The following is an 18752-nucleotide window of genomic DNA, read 5'->3' on the forward strand; positions in this document are numbered from 1 at the left end:
CACACCCTGAGGACAGTTTTTTCTGATTGAGCCCAAGTCTCCTTATCAGCATTGCGGAAGCAAAAGAAAAGAAGGTTAGATTGGCGTGTTCTGCCCTCAGCCTCGTCACAGCGCACTCTTAGCTAAGTCGGTGACCGTAGATGATAACAAGGGATCAGTACCTCACTGTCTAATAATGCCAAAAAAGGCTGACTCACGTGGGTTGCCCCCACTTTCAATTTATAGTTGCCAAGACCAATCGGAACGAAAGAGTGCTGTTTGAACGGGACTTTTTTTGTTAACATCCATGGACCCCTTTTGTTTCCAGATCCTAGCACCTAACAGCTTTGCTGTAGAAACAATGCAGTCCTTTTCAGTGTCACCTAGGAAGACCAGACATCAAATATTACGATTACGTTCTAACTGTATTTTAAAACGGTCCGGCAAACCTCTGCAATGTGCCAAGTTGACAAAATCGGCTGACTCTAGCAGGTGAATCGAGGCACAACCAACAGCGCAGTCAAGGCTACGGCGTGGGCGTAGCCAACATTGAGCTAAACGTCACCACCATTGCCCCTTTTTGTTTGCTTTTACTTCTCCGGACAAGCGTAACGGGTGACCCCAGCAACGATTCCTCTCGGTGCTCAGCAATGTCCACGTGATTGGCGTAACACGCCTGCGCAGCACGCTTCTTGGGAGCCGTCCGCCCGTCCCGCCATTACCGCAGTCTCCCGTGTCACAACCGCCGTCATCGTCCCACCGTTTCAGATTATTGACTCAGAGTTTCGTTCACACTACGTGCGCAGACTGATGCCGCAACTGTGCAGATCTTGCAAAAACGTCGCAGACACCAAAATGTGGTGAGGAGTGCGGTGCAGACGACACCTCCTCCTGGCACAAACCCGCCCCCTTTGTTGCGATCACGTGACATCTCATACCCCGTTTGTTTCCAGAAAGAGCAGGAGTTCCAGTTTTGACTTCTGCTCACGTTTAAAGTAAGATTTAACAAAAGGGCTCGAGGTACACCTAAGCACTTCTTATGAGTTGTGAATCTGAAAGCATGCACGCCGCTTTTCCGCTCCCTTTTTTAGTCTGCGGCATACTTGCGTCGACGGTCGAGCGTGTGCGCTGTCCTCAGCACGCTGACCTTGGGCGTGGAGCAGTGGAGCAGCTGCCTCGCAGACACGCAGCGCCATAGGGTGGCAGTCATTGAAACTGACGCGCAGAAGCAAATGGGATCTTCATCAACGCGCGCCAGGCAATGGGACTGAAGCTGAAATCCATCAGCTTTACTCCGCTTTTTTGGGATCGGGGAAACTACCGTATTTATTCGAATATAAGGCGGTCATGATTATAAGGCGAGGGGGCAGTTGAAAAACCCAAGAAAAAGAAAAAAAATCGTCATATAGCTATACTGAGCTTCGAATATAAGGCGGGGTATGACTTTGAGACTACGGATTGTGGAAAAAAACCTCGCCTTATATTCGAATAAATACGGTAGGTGCTGTTTGGCTGGGCTTTTTGTATGGTTTCATAGCTGGGAGCTGACTTCGCTTGGAGAAAGGATTTAAGGTGCCATTTGGCGCAGATTCAAGGCTGATGATGTTGGCTCGCTCCATGGGACCAGTTAATGCTTTCACATTAAAAGGTTGCGCAGCCACGTGACTTCCGCCAGCTCTCTTCTCCTCTATATGCCTTCTTTCTCCCCGGTCCAGTTTTGGTTTCGCGCAGCTACTTTTTTTTTTTTTTTAATAAAAATATATGCGACACTGTAGCAAAATACTGAATGGGAAGTCTTCTGACACCATAATAAATTGCCTGGCAAAAATAAAACAAAAACTTTGAGGGGTATCAGTAAGGCTGGATCACACACTCGCTACCGCTTAGGCCTTAAAACCTCCTAAATCTCTCGCAACAAGAGAACACGCCGGCACGATCTATCGGGTAACCGGGGAACACTCGCAGTCCCCGTATATATCTTTTTTCCTTTTCGCGCATCTTTTTTTCTTTATATATCGAAAAACTTTTGACGATGTTATAAGCGACCATTTCTCGTAGACAGCAGGTCAATTTGATCTCCCGAATACCACAAAGCCTTCGCTCTAGTGAAATGCCGTTCCCGGGTCACATCACAGACGGCGGCAGTGTGGATATAAAGAGCTGTATGGATTTCATAAACAAGTGCCACCAAGCTGGTGCATTCTCGGACGCACTTAAGTAAAAAGCGCCGCCGCCAATCTAGTTTGTCGCGGTGGTGCGGCGCCGGCATTTACAGTAGAGACCAGTAGAAGCATGCTTGCAAACAGCGGCGCGTCGCCGGCAGCCGCAGCAGAGCAAAAGGAGCGTGTGCGTCTGGATGAGGGATGCGCCATGAGCCAAAGATGGCAACGCATCACTGGCATCCAATAGGAGCGCCCGCAGACCGATCAAACGATGGCGGTACTTGGATAGGTCGGGACATCCAGCACTTTAGGCACGTACTCTCATCCTAAGGGATTACGGGAACTTGGTCCCAAGCAGACGCAAGCGTGCGAACAATCCCTTAACCTTCCACTACGCGGACAGCCTTGCGATAACCTCGGACGTGTCGATGCCAAACGGTCGAAAAGAAAAACAATGCGCGCCCACCTTGAGCTCCTCGAGGGCCGTCCTGAGCTCCTTGTTCTCTACCGCCAGGGCCTCCGCCCGGTCGTGAAGGGAGCCAGCCTCCGCATCCCGCGAGGTCACCAGGCTGCCGTAGTCTCCGACCACGCGCCCATAGCGCAGGGCCTCTGCCCGCAGGCCTTGCAGCTCCTGGGAGAGGGCGGCCTCCCTCTCCAGCGAAGCCTCCTTCTCCCGCACCAGCTGCCGGCAGCGGGCTTCGGCCTCGGCCGCCCGGGACTTAAGCTCCGAGCGCGTCTGCACCAGGCGGCCCAGCTCGCCCTCCAGGGTTTCCAGCTCCCCTTCCAGGTGCGCCTTCTCCATCAGCAGCGTCGGCAGCTCTGTCGCGTCCGTCTCCACGCACGCGTTCTTTGTCGGGAGGCCCCTGGGGGGAACGGCGGTAGACCTTTCAAACGGAAAGTTGGGCACAAACGAGCTAATGAAGATTAGACCCCCGCGAGAGGGGACAACAATAGACCATTTGCACAAGTTCGGAAAGGCCAAGCACAAAGCACACGACGAATTATGGGAACGTCCCGCGAGCACCTTCTAACTTCCGCAGCATCTACCACATGACACTAAAGAGAAAGAGAGAGAGAGGGTATTGCAGTTGCTCGCCTGTCCTTGCCTGCATGTCCTCTGTTGCCTCTAAGGTCACCTCCATCATCTGCTAAAGCTGGCTCTGTTCAGGCCGTTCCCAGTACTCACTTCGGCACTGCAAATGGCGCCGCACGCTTTGCTAAAGGTGTATCGGGTGATGAAACATCCTACCGTCACCAGTATTGGCTGAATTGGGGCAACTGCTTAGCTGACAGTGCACTTCACACAGGCGGTAGACCTGGTACGCTATCGCCATCTTATGTATGTGCTCCATTAGAAAATGTTTTCAAACAGAGTCCTTTTCATTCTATTCGGTTTGTTGTTGTCTGTCTTCTTGTCAATTTTACACGGGCTGTCTCCGTCTAGATGTTGGAAATTGACAATGGGCAAGGGGCGGCCACACGATTGGTCGCAGCAAAATTTTACTTCCACAAAATCAGAGGAGATCGGGAAATTTTTTATCCCATTATAAAATGCTATCTTCGTACAACACAAAGTGCTCCGACAAGGTTTACGAACCAAAGTTCCACCGTGCACGAAATGTAATTTGCCTTCAATAACAAACCACAAAATTCCACCAAACATATCTTTCATGAGTGCGGTCTAGAATAAGTGGCATGCATACAGCCAATCACTGTCATCCAAAAGAGGAGCCTCGCGATTGGCAGGAGCAACATTCCGACGCTGTCCATACTGCAATGATGGCACCTCCCGTTAGTTCACTTACCGAGTGGATAGAGGGTCTGTCTGCGTGGCCTCACTCGACAGCAACCTCTCTGGCATGGTCGCCGGACGGTCGCCGCGGCGTGGCGCCAGCATGTTCTTGATGAGCCGAATCTCCTCGTCCGCCTCGCTCGCCCACGACAGGTTCGACTCCGTCTCCGAGCAGACCGACGCCGAGTCCAGGTTGTCCAGGTCCGGGGGGAGGCAGGCCCCGCCCACGTCCTCGGAAGGACGCCTCCAGTAGTGCACCGACGGAAGCTCCTTCCTGCCTGTTGTCACCGGGCCCTGTGTCGTTTGCACCACAAAAGGCACCCCCCAGTGAGCCTCCAGTTCTAGGCGAGCTGCAGCCATGACAGAAAGACTTCGCCAATGCAAACAAAATTCTCGTTTACTCCATCATGCTGACAAAGACCAGGGAGCACAGACCAGGGAGCACAGAACATTAACACAAACCACACTTCGTGTGGGGTTTGTGCAGTTTTTATAGCGAAGCTGCTATATGCTAGGGTCTGAGAAAAAATGTGTCCTCACATGTCGACAGAAAACTAGAGGGATGTGGTGTCATCACGTTCCTGCTTGCTTCATTGACGTCGCGCATCACTCAAAAGCCATGTAAGGTAGCACCCGTGCGGCGCACTCGGTCTTGTCCTGGCTAACACCTGTGGTGCACAATGAAAAAATTGTAGGGCCCTTCCACTTGACGTGAAGATGGAGGACCAGCGAAGCTGTTATTTTCATGACGTCTAGGACGATGTCTAGAGGACGACCTCTAGGACGCCGCCTAGAGGACTACGTCTACGACAACCTCAAGGACTACGCCTAGAGGACGACGACTAGGACGACTTTGAGGACGACCTCAAGGATGACTTCTAAGACAAGCTCAAGGACGACTTCTAAGATGAGCTCAGGGACAACGCCTAGGACGACCTTGGACGACTTCTAGGACGACCCCAAGGACGACTTCTAGGATGACCTCGAAGATGACCTTTTCGACGACCTCAAAGACAACTTCTAGGATAACCTAGAGGAAGATGCTTAGAGGACTACCTTGAGGACGACGTCTAGGACGGCTTCTAACATCACCTCGAGGACGACGCCTAGGATGACCTCTCGGACGATTTCAAGGACGACTTCTAGGACGACCTCAAAAACAATGCCTAGAGATGATAACAAGGGATCAGGACCTCACTATCTAATAATGCCAAGGAAGGCTGACTGACGCTGGTTGTGCCCCCTCCTTTTGTTTTTTGTTTTAGCGGGCGAAGGGTACGCACGTTTCGAGGCCCTGCCTTTGCAGCCGTCTCGCTGGGTGGTGCGTGGTTGGCGTTTGCGGCGGAGCTGGTGAGGATGGTGCGCAGCCAGGAGGTCCTCTGGTCCACCGACGCCACCACCGATTCCGAGGGGTACTCGACGAGCTCTTGGTACACCGCTTCGTTTGGTGGCGCCACCTTCAGGGGAAGACCTGGGAGCAACGAAGTGTTGTAGGTCATGCAAGATAGAGTTAAAATCTGGCAAGCCCAACTTAGTGCATTAAAGAGAAAACATGGGCGACACTGCATGCCTTCGGCTCTCCGTGACAAGAGGTGGAAGGGAGCGCCAAGACTGGCATGTCCAGGAGCAATGTGCACTCCTGGGGCATGAAAATGGAGTCTGAGATTGTCTCTTTACAGAACAATCTCAATCTATGTGCAATCAGCGTGCTAGAAAACCCAAAATTATTGTCGTGCGTGGTTCTCCCCCGTTAAAAATGCCAATGAACATTGCAACACGACCCTTTCTCCAAGAGGGGCTTCACGATGTTTGGTCGAGTTTTTAAAGAAGAGAAAGGCCATGCATGAAGCTTTCTAGGACGCTGAAGGTGCATATACTGAGTCTGCGGGATGAAAAGACAATCTCAGAAACCACTTTAGTGCCCCTTTAACGGAACAGTACATTTTCGCAATTCTCCCCGACTCTGGCCGTCATTCCGAACAATGGCAACAATGACCAATGGCAAACCAGACCAACGGCAACCCTGACCAATGGCAGCACTGAAATATGGTGACACTGGCTGATGGTGGCACTGACCAATGGTGACACTGGCCACTGGCAACACTAACCAATGGCGACACTGACCAACGGCAACACTCACCAATGGTGGACTGCTGCACGGAGAGTATGTCAGCGGCTTGCGACATGCACTTGAGCGGCGACCTAGGCACGGTCGCCGCCGCCTTGACCGGGGCTCCCTTGCGGGGTGAGTGCACCCGGGAGTGGTCCTCGATGGTCTGCGCCACCCGGCTGCACAGCGCCGGGTCCTCCGCGGCCACGTACTCCGCAACCTGGATACGCGTGCGGCACACCCCCGTTGTCGTCACTACTGTTTTTCGGGATCCACGAAGCAATGACAAGCGCAACCCCTACGAAACAGACGGTGAGGTAGTCCCCAAAATTCTCTATGAAAAAGGCGAGAACTTGATCTCAAAACCAAAATACCACTACGGCAATTACAGTCCCATCTCGTCACCAACTGGCTCCTGAGGTGAGAAAGGTTTTGCAGACTATGTCAGATTTTTTGCTCTTTTTACCACAGGGAGACAGTACAAAACAGAGGGAGACAGAGAGAGAAAACGTTTGAGTTCTTGACTTCTATAATTAAGCCGAGATGCACAGTTTGTTTGGTGAAATTTCTCTCTATGCTCATTATGTCCCAGCAAGAAAGTGTTTCCCCACCCAATTTAGTGGAAAAGTATAATTGGTGTATAATTATACACAGATTCAAATTCTCCCACAAAACTTAATGGGGAAATTATGTGTTTCACTTTTGCATTACACATTTTTGGGGAGATATTTTAATGGAATTCTAGCCCAAAAAGCATTCTGCGTAAAAATAAACGGCAGGCACATAATGAAGAGACAAACAGCACGCTTGCATTTTTTATGTCACAAAGCACTTCTGGACATGCTAAAAAAGAAAAAACATTTATCCATGTGCATGATCCTCGAAAGATTCCATTGAAATTTTGTGTAGGAACTCTTTGTGATGTTTTGTCCGTTTTTTTATCTTCCCCGTCTCAGGGTTCACAAGTATGTGGTATGTAAGTTGGTTCTAAGCAATAAATAGTAATTCCTGACCTGAGGCCATTCTTTAACCCTGTTTGGACGAGTGTTGCAAATTTGCGACGTACCAGTTATATGCATTCTATAGAGCCGCCTCCATCTACATAACCGATGCCAACTGTCGTGAAATTGCGACATGTATGTCTCAATATGCCATAGACACCTTGCTCCATCTTTTGGCGGCGTAGTACACTTCGCGCCAGAATCAAGTTTTGCTGGCAGACAACACTATCGAGCAGGTGGCCTGCCGATTTTCAGTCACTATATCACTGAAGCACTAGATGAGATGTTGTTTTCAAATTCTTTCTAAAATATCTGTAGTCCTAAGTAACTTTCTGAGCTGCACTTCACGCTAATTTCGAGTTTCCTTACAAAGAAAAATGCTATGCTTGCTTTGTCACGAATTTGCAACATTCGTCATTCAGTGATGTGCGTGTGTCACGTTTTGAGCGATGTTGAAAAAGTATTGTTAGCTCGTAAATTAATTTCTATAGAAGATATAGGAGGACAACCCTAGAGCTCTTTCTAATATTAGCTCGGAATTTGGAAACGATGGGGGCCCACCAAACACAATCCTGACAAAGACGTCCACACGGACAGTAGGGACACCAGCCGGTGGTCAAGGACACGACACAGCGGTGCAAGCAACCGGGTTGTAAAGAACACTCCATCATAATGTGCAGCAAATGCAATGCTCATCTTTACTTGAACAAGCTTTCCAACTGTTTTCACAAGTTTCCCCAGCTGTACAGCTCGTGCCTGGATGCTTTCAGTGCTCTGTTAGTTTGTTTTTTAAGGGGGGATACGGCCCCGAAATTCCATTGTTTTTCGAAAAAATGCATTTTTAAAAAATATTATATTTGGGTTTACTATATTCTGAAGCATAGTTTCAGAAAGTTTCATTTATAAATACGCAGTATTTATTTCGCAAAAAATTATTTTCGGCAAGCTCGCGGCTGCGCGGGCCGCGCGCGGCGACCCGCTGAGCGAGCAGAACAGCGAAGTTCGGCATTTTCAAATTAGGCCTACTCCGCGCTCGTTCAACGCAGCCGAGGTATCTTACCCTCGTTGGAAGCGCCGTTTCTTCTAGTTTCTGCCCGTAGAAGCTTGCTACATTGGAGGCTATCTGTGGCCCGGGAGAACCCCGTACAAACAAGCCGAAAAAACGTGGGAACTGTGATACCAGCAATCCCATTGGTTGCGACCCGAAATGGGGCTCATGATTGGCCGCCTTCGGTGACGTAGCTCCTTGTTCGCCTGATACGCGCGCTTTCGGCTGCTTCTTTCGCTTCTGATCGTATCGCTACTTCGCCGCTGTTTAGATTCGTTTTCCCTTTTTGTTCCCGGTAGTTTTTCTGCCGAAGAATGCCTGCCTCCAAGGTTAGCACTCGCAGTAGCTTTGGCCGGCGTTCTCGATGGCGAAAACCGAGGGGTCGATTAGCGGCACTCCACGCAAAGGACGGGGACCCGTCTCCGCCGGCACCATCGTCGCCGTCTCCGCCGCCGCCGTCACCATCACCATCTTCAAACTCAAGTGCGGCTTTGCGGACATCGGAGCCTACAGCTTCATCTCTGAATGCTCATCGGCTTCCTGTCTCCTCCGAATCGGATGTGCTGACCACGTTCGAGAAGAAGCTCAGCCTGCTCGATTTCGACGCGGGGACTACGGACGACCCGGAGCCGACGGACGCTCCCGTTGAAAAGCCGCTGGACGGCTATCGGCTCCTCAGTGTGTCGGCCGTGCAAACTCTTGTTGCGGCTTTGCTCTGCCCCAAGTGCCACGGAGAACTGCTGAGCTTGCGAGAAGAAGGACTTGGCGTCAACCTTCAGTTCGTTGTTAGCTGCTCGACTTGCGGAGACATCGTCACGACACCGCATTCACCGTCAATTGGCAAGTCTCGACAGAACGAACTCGCGGTGCGTCTCGGCGTCGTTGGAAGAGACTGTGGCATCAGTTTTACGAAGCTCACGAATCTTTTCGGGGGCCTCAACGCTCCGCCCCCGATGCACGTCAAGTCGTACCAGAAGATCGCGGCGAAAGTACATGATGCGGCGATGCAAGCGGCGAGTGACGCAATGAGGGACGCTGCGCAAGCCGTGAGGGACGCGCAACCGACCGGGAGCCCGACCGCCGGCAGCGATCGTTTAGATGTCTGCATCAGCTACGATGGCACGTGGCATAAACGTGGCCATACATCGCACTTCGGAGTTGGCGTTGCTATTGAACTGGAGACCGGCTTGGTGCTTGACTTTTCGGTCCAGAGCAAGTATTGCCACGGGTGCGAGTTGGGCCCCAAGGAAGACGACGAACACTTCGAGGAGTGGGCAGAAACCCACAAGGCAACTTGCCAGAAGAACTACGAGGGATCGTCCAATGCAATGGAGGTACAGGCAGCTGCAACCATCTTCAGCCGGTCTATTGAGCTACACAATATGCAGTACGTCACTGTTTTGTGCGACGGCGACAGCAAGGCCTTCACGCATGTGTCCAGCCTTGACCTGTACGACAAGGACATCCACAAGGAGGATTGCGTCAATCACGTAGCAAAGAGGATGTATGCAGGTCTGGAGAAACTCAAGAAAACAAAAAGAGGACTGGGAGGAAAAGGGAAGCTGACCAACGTAGTGATGAAAAAGCTGACGAACTACTATGCTTGCGCTTTGAAGGACAACGCGCCTGATGTCGTGAAGATGCAGCGAGCCATCTTTGCCAGCCTGTTCCACACGTACTCCACAGACGAGGAGCCCCATCACATGGGCTGTCCAGATGGCGAGGATTCGTGGTGCCATTATAACCGCCACAAGGCCCTCGAAGCAGCAGGGAAGCCTTCGACACCACGGCCACACAGACCAGCATTCTCCAAAGACGTTGCAAGAGAGCTTGTTCCAGTGTACAACCGGCTGTCGCGAAAGGAGTTGCTCCTCCGATGCTCCCGCATGATGACACAAAATGCGAACGAGTCTTTTAACGCCCTTATTTGGAAGAGATGCCCCAAGACGGAGTTCGCCTCCTTGCGAACTGTCGAGACAGCTGTCGCCCTAGCTGTCCTCGAGTTCAACCTTGGACCTAAAGGTTTCGAAAGGACGCTCCTGGAGATGGGCATCACCCCAGGAAGCCACCAGGAGAAGCATGCCCACAAGGCGACTCTGGGGAAGATCGTGAAGGCCAGAGTGAAGGCACAGGACTCATCAAAGCTCGCACACAAAAGACGGAAGCTGGAGGCTAATGCCAGGGAGCAACAGAGCCTGGAGGTCGAAGGTGCCACCTATGCCGCAGGCGGATTTTGAGAAACAAGCCGCAAGCTGCTGCCAGCAAGCAATGCGCCCATGAAGTTGAAGGTTCCACCAATGACTCGGTTGAATTTCAAGTTTCTGGCATCGTTCTAAAATAAAAAGAACAGAAGTTGAAACTTCAATCACATTTTTCTCAGTTTCACTTTTTGACAGGAATTCTTGTTTTAGGGAAGCTATCGTTTGACATTCAAAATAATGAGGGACATCATTCAAGGTTCTCTGGGACTGAAATTTTCTGGGGAACAAGATAGACTACTTCACAGTTAAAAAAATACACTCCTTCATGAAAAAAAAAAATAAAAAATTGAAACATAAAAATTTTACAATTTTTTTTAAATTTTGGGATGTTGCTATTTTCATCATAATTGAATATTTTGCAATATATTTTTTATCTAGGTTGCACTGTGGGTATTGTTCTTCTCATTGAAGCAGGTAGTTTGCCACCAGCTAATATTATTTTTCTACGATAGACTTCCTAATGAGTTGTCTTTTTTCTGAAGTGCAAAAATCGTAGCATACTGTAAAGTTCACCGATAATGCTAAGACTTAGCAGATTATCCTTCCTCATAGTGCTGAAATAACCCTCAAAATTTGAACCAAATTGGGTGAAGGGTTCAAAAGTTGACCCTCTCAGGCCATATCCCCCCTTAAAGGGCAACTTCGCATCATTTTTTTTTTTTGTAATCAATTCAGCTTTTTTTTACTATCACCTAGGAAGACCGCTTGTCGAATACAATGGAATCTCGTTAATTAAAACTCCCTTAATTCAAACTTGCAGATAATTCAAACTAACAAGCAGGTCCCATGCTATGCGTCTCTATGGGAAGGAACTCCGGTAATTCAAACTTTGCTTTATTCAAACAAATTTTCAGTCCCCCTCAACTTTGAAATAACGAGATTCAACTGTATTACGACCTAGTCCTGTCCAAATGTTTCTTAAACGGTCTGGCAAACTTTAGAACACGTTAAGTTGCCGAAATCGGCCATCTCTAGCGGACGAATTCAGGCGCAATCAACAGCACAGTCAAGGCTACGGTGTTGGCATAGCCTACATTCAGTTAAACGTCATCAACATTGCAGTTTTTTGTTTGTTTTTAACTTCTCCGGGCAAGCGTAACAGGTGACATCAGCCTTGGAAGTCGTCCGCCGTCCCGTCGGTTGTGATGCAGGCGGATGATTACTGTTTCACAGAATTTTGTTCACACTACACGCACAGACTGATCCTGTAGTTGTGCAGACCTCGTCGGATATCGCAGACGCCAAAACGTGGTGAAGACTGCGGCGCAGATGACACTTTCACCTTGCATACGCCCGCCCCAACGGTGGCCTGCCCCGATCCCACCAGTCGTCTCATAGAGCATCACGTGACCGCTCATACCACGTGGTAACCGTGTATTTGGAAGACCGAGGCAAGTGCTGCCCGACAGAGTCTATGTTTCGGTTTCGGTTCCTGCTCACGTTTAAAGTAAGATTTCCCGAAATATATCCCATTCCTCGCAAAGCGAATGACGTAGTGTCTTTTGTTTGTGCTTCTTAATGGGAAATCACTCATAATCCCAAAACTTTTGGCATTGAGCGGAGTTGCCCTTTAAGTGGGTACAAAGCAACCAACTGTCTCACAACTCAGAGACTTTTTCTGTACATTTATTTCTGAGAAAAAATTTAATTCAATGCAGAGTGCACACAAAAAGTCAGTTGCGCTGTGACCCGTTGTCGCAAATTTGTGAGATACCCCATTTTGGAAAATGGCATTCTCGTCACAATTACCAAAGTGCCTGTCTTTCTTGCGAGACCTTAACCAGCAAGCTTATTTTTTTTAATGCATTACACAAATATTTTTGTTGTTAAAGGGTTAAAGGAGCAAAACCGTACCACTCGAGGTTTTTTTGGAATGCTACCGGGGGGAACCGATGGGAGCAAGTGTTAGTAACCGCACGCCAAAAAGACGGTTGAAAGGCGCCCACCAGAGCGGAGATGTCAGGATAGACTGCGTCGTCAGGTGGCGGTGGTGCGGGCGCCTCTTTCGGTTCCGGCAACGACGGCGGAAGGTATTGCGGCCGTGGCACCACCTCGCCCAAGCTAGCCAAGCTCTCCCGGCGGCTTTGCTCCGACTCGGCTGAATGGCACCAACAAACAGAAAACAGCGTTACGCTTTAGGGGGACTGCGAAACGTTACCGACGAAGCATGCCGCGGTTACCGGTAGAGCGGTGCAAATGGTTTTAAGGGTGCGCAGGTCAGTGGGTTAGCGGGTCTGCGGTGCAGCAAAGTCGTGGAATTGTGGGGTGGGTCAAAGCGGTGCGCCTGGGAGCAAAGCCGTGTAATTCTGCTGCCATGTGGGTTAGTGGATGGGCAACTGATAGTGCAGTAGAAACAAAGAGAACTAAAATTTTGCAAGTTGAAGACACTCTGTCCAAAGTTTGAGAAATTTGGCAGTGAACATGAGACGTGGGGATGAAATGCTATTGCATGTAATATAGACCACATGTGCCCGTGTGGAAGTTGAATGTTTTCGATTAAGAACACAAGCAGGATTCGGGACAAAAACAGCGTAAAAATTCCTCTTTGTTCTTTCTAAAGCAATTCCTTATGCACAATTCAATACTGCTTGTTTTTTTTTTTTCTAGAGCAGAGCAGTGCTTCAGGAAATTGTGAGGGCTAGCAAAGCAAGCAGTGTGTGCAACATTAGGCAGAGCATCACACTATACACAAGAGAAAACAGACATCCACCAAAGGAAGCTGTGATCAAACATTTGAGAAAGGTTTTCAGAAGTATACCAAAATTCACAGCTGATATAACGATGACTGCCACACAACATCGGATCGCATCAAAATGACATAAAATCCAAATTTCAAGGAAACAGCAATTGCCTTAAAATGAAATATTGAGATTCCCCAGGGAAAATATTACTGTCACCTTGTACAATGTCAAAAGTGCTAATTGATGTTGCTCTTTCTACCCTGCACTTTAACAGGCTATGTGGTCATACTTTACAAGGTGCTTCTGCAACACAAGGATTTAAGCAGTAGCGCCCACGCTATACCCCGTTTCACGGTAACCTGGCGAACTGTGGAGGCTGCGGCCTCCACAAACCAATAAGAGCACCGGAACAAGGCACGTGATAACACTTCATGGTCGAGGCCACGTGGACCTCGTTACCGTCACAGCGACAAAAAGTAGGTCTAGGCTTCTTTTTTTTTAAACGGCAATTGAATTTGTGCGGTTCTATCTCTAACGAGAAGATATAAAGAATAAAAATCACAAATTTATGAGTTTCAATTATATTTAAACCAGAAAAGTGACGCCACATCCGTATCTGCTATCAATTTTGTTCTCCTTGTAGCACTGTGGCCGTTGGCAATCGCCGGTGATCGCAGCCGTGTAATCAGCCGTTTCCGCTCAACACATCGCACTGTGCCCTGTTATTAGCACCCGTCACAAATTCGCGGCTAAATTAAGCGTATGGTTGTCTCATGAACTGTTCCTGAAGTGCTCGCTATTCTAGCAGACGGAAATGTTGCAGCGGTGGACACTAATCCGAAGTTGGTTGGTTTCGGAGCAGACGGCTCATGGCTAGCAGACGACAGCCGGTTTCTCCGAGCCTCGCAATTGGCGTAGTGACACGAATGCTGCCGCGACATTGGGTCACGTGCCTCGCTCCAATGCTCTCATTGGGTCGTGGGGCCTTAGCCTCCACAGTTTGCCAAGTTATCGTGAAACGGAGTACAGCAGGTTTGACTGCATGTTAGCTAGGCAGGCAAACAAGATTGCTTTCAGCCTGAATGCAAATATCACTCCTTGTCTCCATTCCTTCTCCTGCTCTTCCCTCCTCCTCACCCAAAAGCAGCAGGTGTGGGAGCTAACCCTCTCAAATTATGCCTTTATGACTATGCACTGGATTTCAAAAAGAAACAGCAATGAGAGTTGCGTATTGTCCTTTTTTGTCCCCGTCTCGGGTTTCAATATGAAGAAACAGCGTACCTAAGATACAGCGTCAACAACACAAACTGTCTTGAATGTAGTTTGTGTGGAATCAGGTGTCAGCCTCCACAAGTGATTGTCTGACACCAGTGTTCACACTGCCTGGAATCGTTGTTCTAGCATACATCTAGAGTTTGTCAAAGGTATGACTGCAATGCGTGTAGTCATACCTTTAATGATGATTTGTTGAAAACTGTCTCCTACCTGAAGAAGCTTCAAAACCCTGAACTAGTTGAGTCTCCTAGCAAAATATGGCTTAGCTGCCACTTTGTTGCTTTCAGGAGCTTCCTTTTAGTTGTTCCGACCAGATTAGACTACCTTTGTGCTTTGGTTGAGCTCCCCCTCTCTTACCCATTTCAACTCCGATGTTTTCTTTTCTCCGACGCTTCGATATGGCCAACCTAACCAATGAGTTTAAACTGAACAAGAAAGTTGATGTTTGTTCCAACAGACCCAGAAATTTCTTGGAAGACGTGGAGGAGATGTCAAGGCGTGGGTCGACCACGTTGGACAGGGAGTCTATGTCGTGGTCATTGTAGGAGAGTAGCTCGGCCGACTTGTTCACTTGCTCCACGTTGAGCTCCAAGTAGGCCATGCTCTGCCGTCACCAGAATCTCGACGCCACTCCTAGTTGCCCGGCTGTGCCATGACACGACTCCAGCAGTACGGTGTATGAATCTGGAAATTAATAATTCATCGAGGAACACGTTACAAGTCTACAGTGCCATCTACAAGAGCCTGGAAGAGACATCTTCGGAGCGAAAGACAAATGGGCAACAAAACAAATACACAATGTGAGGAAAAAGTTAAGATCAACACACCTCTTCGTATGCCGCCCCATGCAGAACTGTAAGGACTTTTAAGACCTAAACCTTAAAATACCAGCAGCACTGGAGAACGGCTGATTCATTAATACTAGCACTTCTCTGTACTGCAAGTACTTTTCCGACGCAGCCATCAAGTGTGGGTATATAAAAAAAAAAGGACAAACGTTGACATGAACTTCAACTCTAGGTGAAGGTCATAATATCAAGCGCCTTCATATAGCGAGCAAAACACCTAACTGAGGTTAGGGTGACCACCTTACTGCAAGCGCAATGCGGGACACGCAAGGGGGGGGGGGGGGGGAATTTATTAACACACGCACCACGAACCCAGGCTCTGTTAACACGTTTAATATCCTGTGCTGTTTATACACCTGCGCCCATTAAGCTCAATTAATTTTCACTCCCAGTGATATATCTTTTATGCTAAATATGTTCTTAATGTGTCGAAGTTGAAAATATAAAAATCGACTGTAGCAGAACTCAGTTCATCAAATGGAAATAAGACAGTAAATCTTCTTCGGGTTACTGTTTCCTGTCAACGCTTACTTTTATCAACATGGCCCTACACAAATTTTTAACGTTATATACTTTTTTCGACCGTTGCGAGGCTTTTTGCCTTGTATGGCTGCCTTCACTAAAACAAAAATCCACAGCAACCCTTTCGCGTTGACACAGTAATTTCAAAATAATTACAATATTTTATATGGAAACTTTTGGTGAGCAATTCTTCTTAGAATATTTTGCCAAGGGGAGATGCACAACGGAGCATGCGCGTCGGTTCTCCTGCAAGAGCGATGGTTGCTTCCCACAACGCTTGGATAGAAAATGGTGTACCATTGCGATTCCCACGATTACCAGCGACATCCACGCTTCCCCGTGCCCCGTTGTTCGGCAGCGCCATGAGTTGCACAGTGAATTTTACTACAGTATGAAATGCGGGACATTTTGAAGGTTTGAGAATTTCTTGCGGGACGCGGGACACGAGCCCTCAATGCGGGACAGTCCCGCGAGTCGCGGGACGGGTGGTCACCCTAACTGAGGTAGTTGGCCTTGACTGGGACCTGCCAAATGACCTTGTGCTCAATGTAGTGCTGCAACCGATCACAAGATCATGTGGTGCACAGATGGGCACAGTTTTAAATAACATTCGTCGCTTTCTTGGAATACTACCATGTATAATACTGACTCCTATATGACTGTTGTTTTATATACCACTTGTGGAGTAAAAATAAATTATAGCTACAAATAAGAAGTAAGGATGATAGCATGTCTGTATTTTGTGGAAAATGTTTGCGAGACGAATAGCCGAGGCTCACAAAAAAACTCAAGTTGAGATGGACAAACAGCAGAGAGTCTTGGACTGCACAATGTGCAGCTGCAAGTTCAGATGAGCAGTTCACAGAGGCATTGGGCGACCTTGAATATAAGGAGGAGGACTCACTTTTCATCTCATAGACAAATGAAAGCTTCATCCCACAACATCACTTTGATATTGTGGTGGAGTTTTTCTTTTCTTAAGGCCTACTTTCTTAAGGCCCCTGCCCGTTTCAATCAGGATGAGCATCGTACCGGCATGTGGTTGTGCATCACTACTGCGTGAGCAGATTAAAGACCCCAGGTTAGCAGTCGTACTGCACTGGCAAAATTGCTCATCCACAGTGTAAACCAGTGTCGCCCCTACTGGCAGACCGACCTTAGGCTGTATAAATCACTAAACATCCAATTTGACTTTTGAAGGCCTGTTAAGACCAACAGATGGTGCGACAGGCATGCAAATGGGAACACGGGTTGCCTTTAGGGTTGTGAAAATATTTGAAACTTTCAAATATTGAAATGAATAATTCCATATTCAATTCGAAGTTCGAATTGAATAGGGTTATTTGGCAACTTAGAATATTTTAAAAGTATTTTAAAGTTTGAAATGCTGCAAAACATACATTAATTTAGACTAAAAAAAAGAATGAATGAAAACAGTATGCAGTTCATATTTGAAATGAGTTCACCAACCCAGGCTGGACCACAAGTAGAAATAAAAATAGGAGCGACAAGTCTACTCTCGAATTTTTTGCAGATTATTTCTAATAGCTAACACCACACTGTCTGAGCAAATGAGTCTCAGCATTTTTTACCTAAATAAACCGTGTCTTTTGTTGCCACGCTTCTTGTTCATTATTTGTGATCTTGACCTTAATTCACTATTACGGCCAATTCACATTATGGGTGATTTTTCTGGGCAAGAGAATCAGTGTCCACATTAATTAGAACTGACTCGAAATAAGAATAATTGTGGAGGTGAGCTGGTGTACAATCATGGTAGAGACCCTTCAAACCTTGTCGTGTTTGTTTTTTCTTTTTTTTTCACTAGTCTCAAGGTTTTTTTTTATGACTGAACTGACGGCCACAAACTATTCACTTTGCTTCGAAATTATTCGATTCAATTAGAAATTATAGAGGAACTATTCGCTTCAAACTGAAAAATCACTATTCACACATCTCTAGTTGGCTGCGCTTCACCAAATGTCACCCTAGGGAAGTGGTTAATTCTCAACCAATGATGTTTCAGGGACTTCTGGATCAGTGGAAGTGATGGGAGACCTCACCCACTGGATTGTACGACGGTCGAGAGCTTCGGGGACCCTAAGGAGTCCTTCAAGGAATCCAAAAGGTCTGTGGACCCCCATTTTAGAACCACTGCTCCAGCGCATTCTGTGTTACGGTAGTCAAACATTACTTTAGATCCAGCGTGCCATTCATCCTTGTTGCCTGGCCAGAAGAAGGAGCTCTGCGTGGTGTAAATTTATGCACACGCTTTCAAATACAGGCAGGCGGTGTTTAAGCATTTAAATTTTCGCGGAAGCTCACTGTCAACCCCCGTTTTGGTCAGACTTGCGTTTCTAAATACCACATAAATTCTCGTTCTCACGACGGCTGTCGCTTACCCAGACGCTTTCGCGCTCATTATAGAGTCACGCCGTTAGCTGCAAAGGAAGCACCTGGACCGCGTCCATAAAATAGGCGCTTGCTTCACGAACACAACGATCGCGGATCAACCATCGCGGCATCCGACATCTCGTGCCCCAGAGTGTGTCAGAAAGGGAGACAAGAAATAAAAGATAAAGCGGTATTTAGGGCACTATATACCGCATTCGCGGTATTCGCACGGTCGTGCAATTACCTGGGGGTAATGCACCCGGATGCCGCTAGCCTCGCCTTCTGTTTTGATCTACGTGGACAAGCAAGATGCCGTCGGTGGCTTCGGCCACTTCGGCGTCGGGAGGCAGTAGCTGGGAAAGTGGGCTCCTTCGAAGTTCGCTGGAAGGCGGAGAGGTTACGCGGTCCTGTATTGGGCTAGGCGACGATGGCGCACGTTTGTAGACGAGGAGAAGAAGCGAGCACGGCAGCCGTTCCACACTCACGCAGTGACAGACGACATGATGGTGGCCGTCGGAGCGCTTGTTGCGCCACCTCAATAACCTCATCCGTTTCGCTTGTTTTCGCGTCGTGATAGAAATGTAATCCTGCTTATGGGGGCTTGCGTTAAATAAATAACTGCCAAAAAAGAGTAGGAAATTTATATAATATTTCATTATAATGATTACTGTCGAACATT

The 18752-nt window shown here is 48.2% G+C and overlaps 1 protein-coding gene across 3 annotated transcripts in view; it reads right to left on the minus strand.

The window, feature by feature from the left end:
- The window catches only part of LOC8030489 (golgin subfamily A member 3), a 44717-nt gene extending 26111 nt beyond the window's left edge, over nucleotides 1–18606 (minus strand). The window contains exons 1-7 of one of the 3 annotated variants that reach the window (XM_029970380.4): nucleotides 18318–18606; nucleotides 14769–14993; nucleotides 12300–12451; nucleotides 6074–6263; nucleotides 5217–5404; nucleotides 3947–4227; nucleotides 2608–3004 (exon numbers count right to left, since the gene is read on the minus strand). In XM_029970380.4, coding sequence (XP_029826240.2) covers nucleotides 2608–3004; nucleotides 3947–4227; nucleotides 5217–5404; nucleotides 6074–6263; nucleotides 12300–12451; nucleotides 14769–14910 — 1350 coding nt within the window. In that variant the 5' untranslated portion in view covers nucleotides 14911–14993; nucleotides 18318–18606. Of the gene's footprint in view, nucleotides 1–2607; nucleotides 3005–3946; nucleotides 4228–5216; nucleotides 5405–6073; nucleotides 6264–12299; nucleotides 12452–14768; nucleotides 14994–18081; nucleotides 18156–18317 lie in introns of those variants that run through there. The other 2 variants (XM_040210233.3, XM_042290646.1) reach the window with 2 other exon arrangements.
- Nucleotides 18607–18752: the final 146 nt, after the last annotated feature.

The sequence above is a fragment of the Ixodes scapularis genome, unplaced genomic scaffold, assembly GCF_016920785.2.
Source record: "Ixodes scapularis isolate PalLabHiFi unplaced genomic scaffold, ASM1692078v2 PGA_scaffold1__304_contigs__length_218370807, whole genome shotgun sequence".
NCBI lineage: Eukaryota > Metazoa > Arthropoda > Arachnida > Ixodida > Ixodidae > Ixodes > Ixodes scapularis.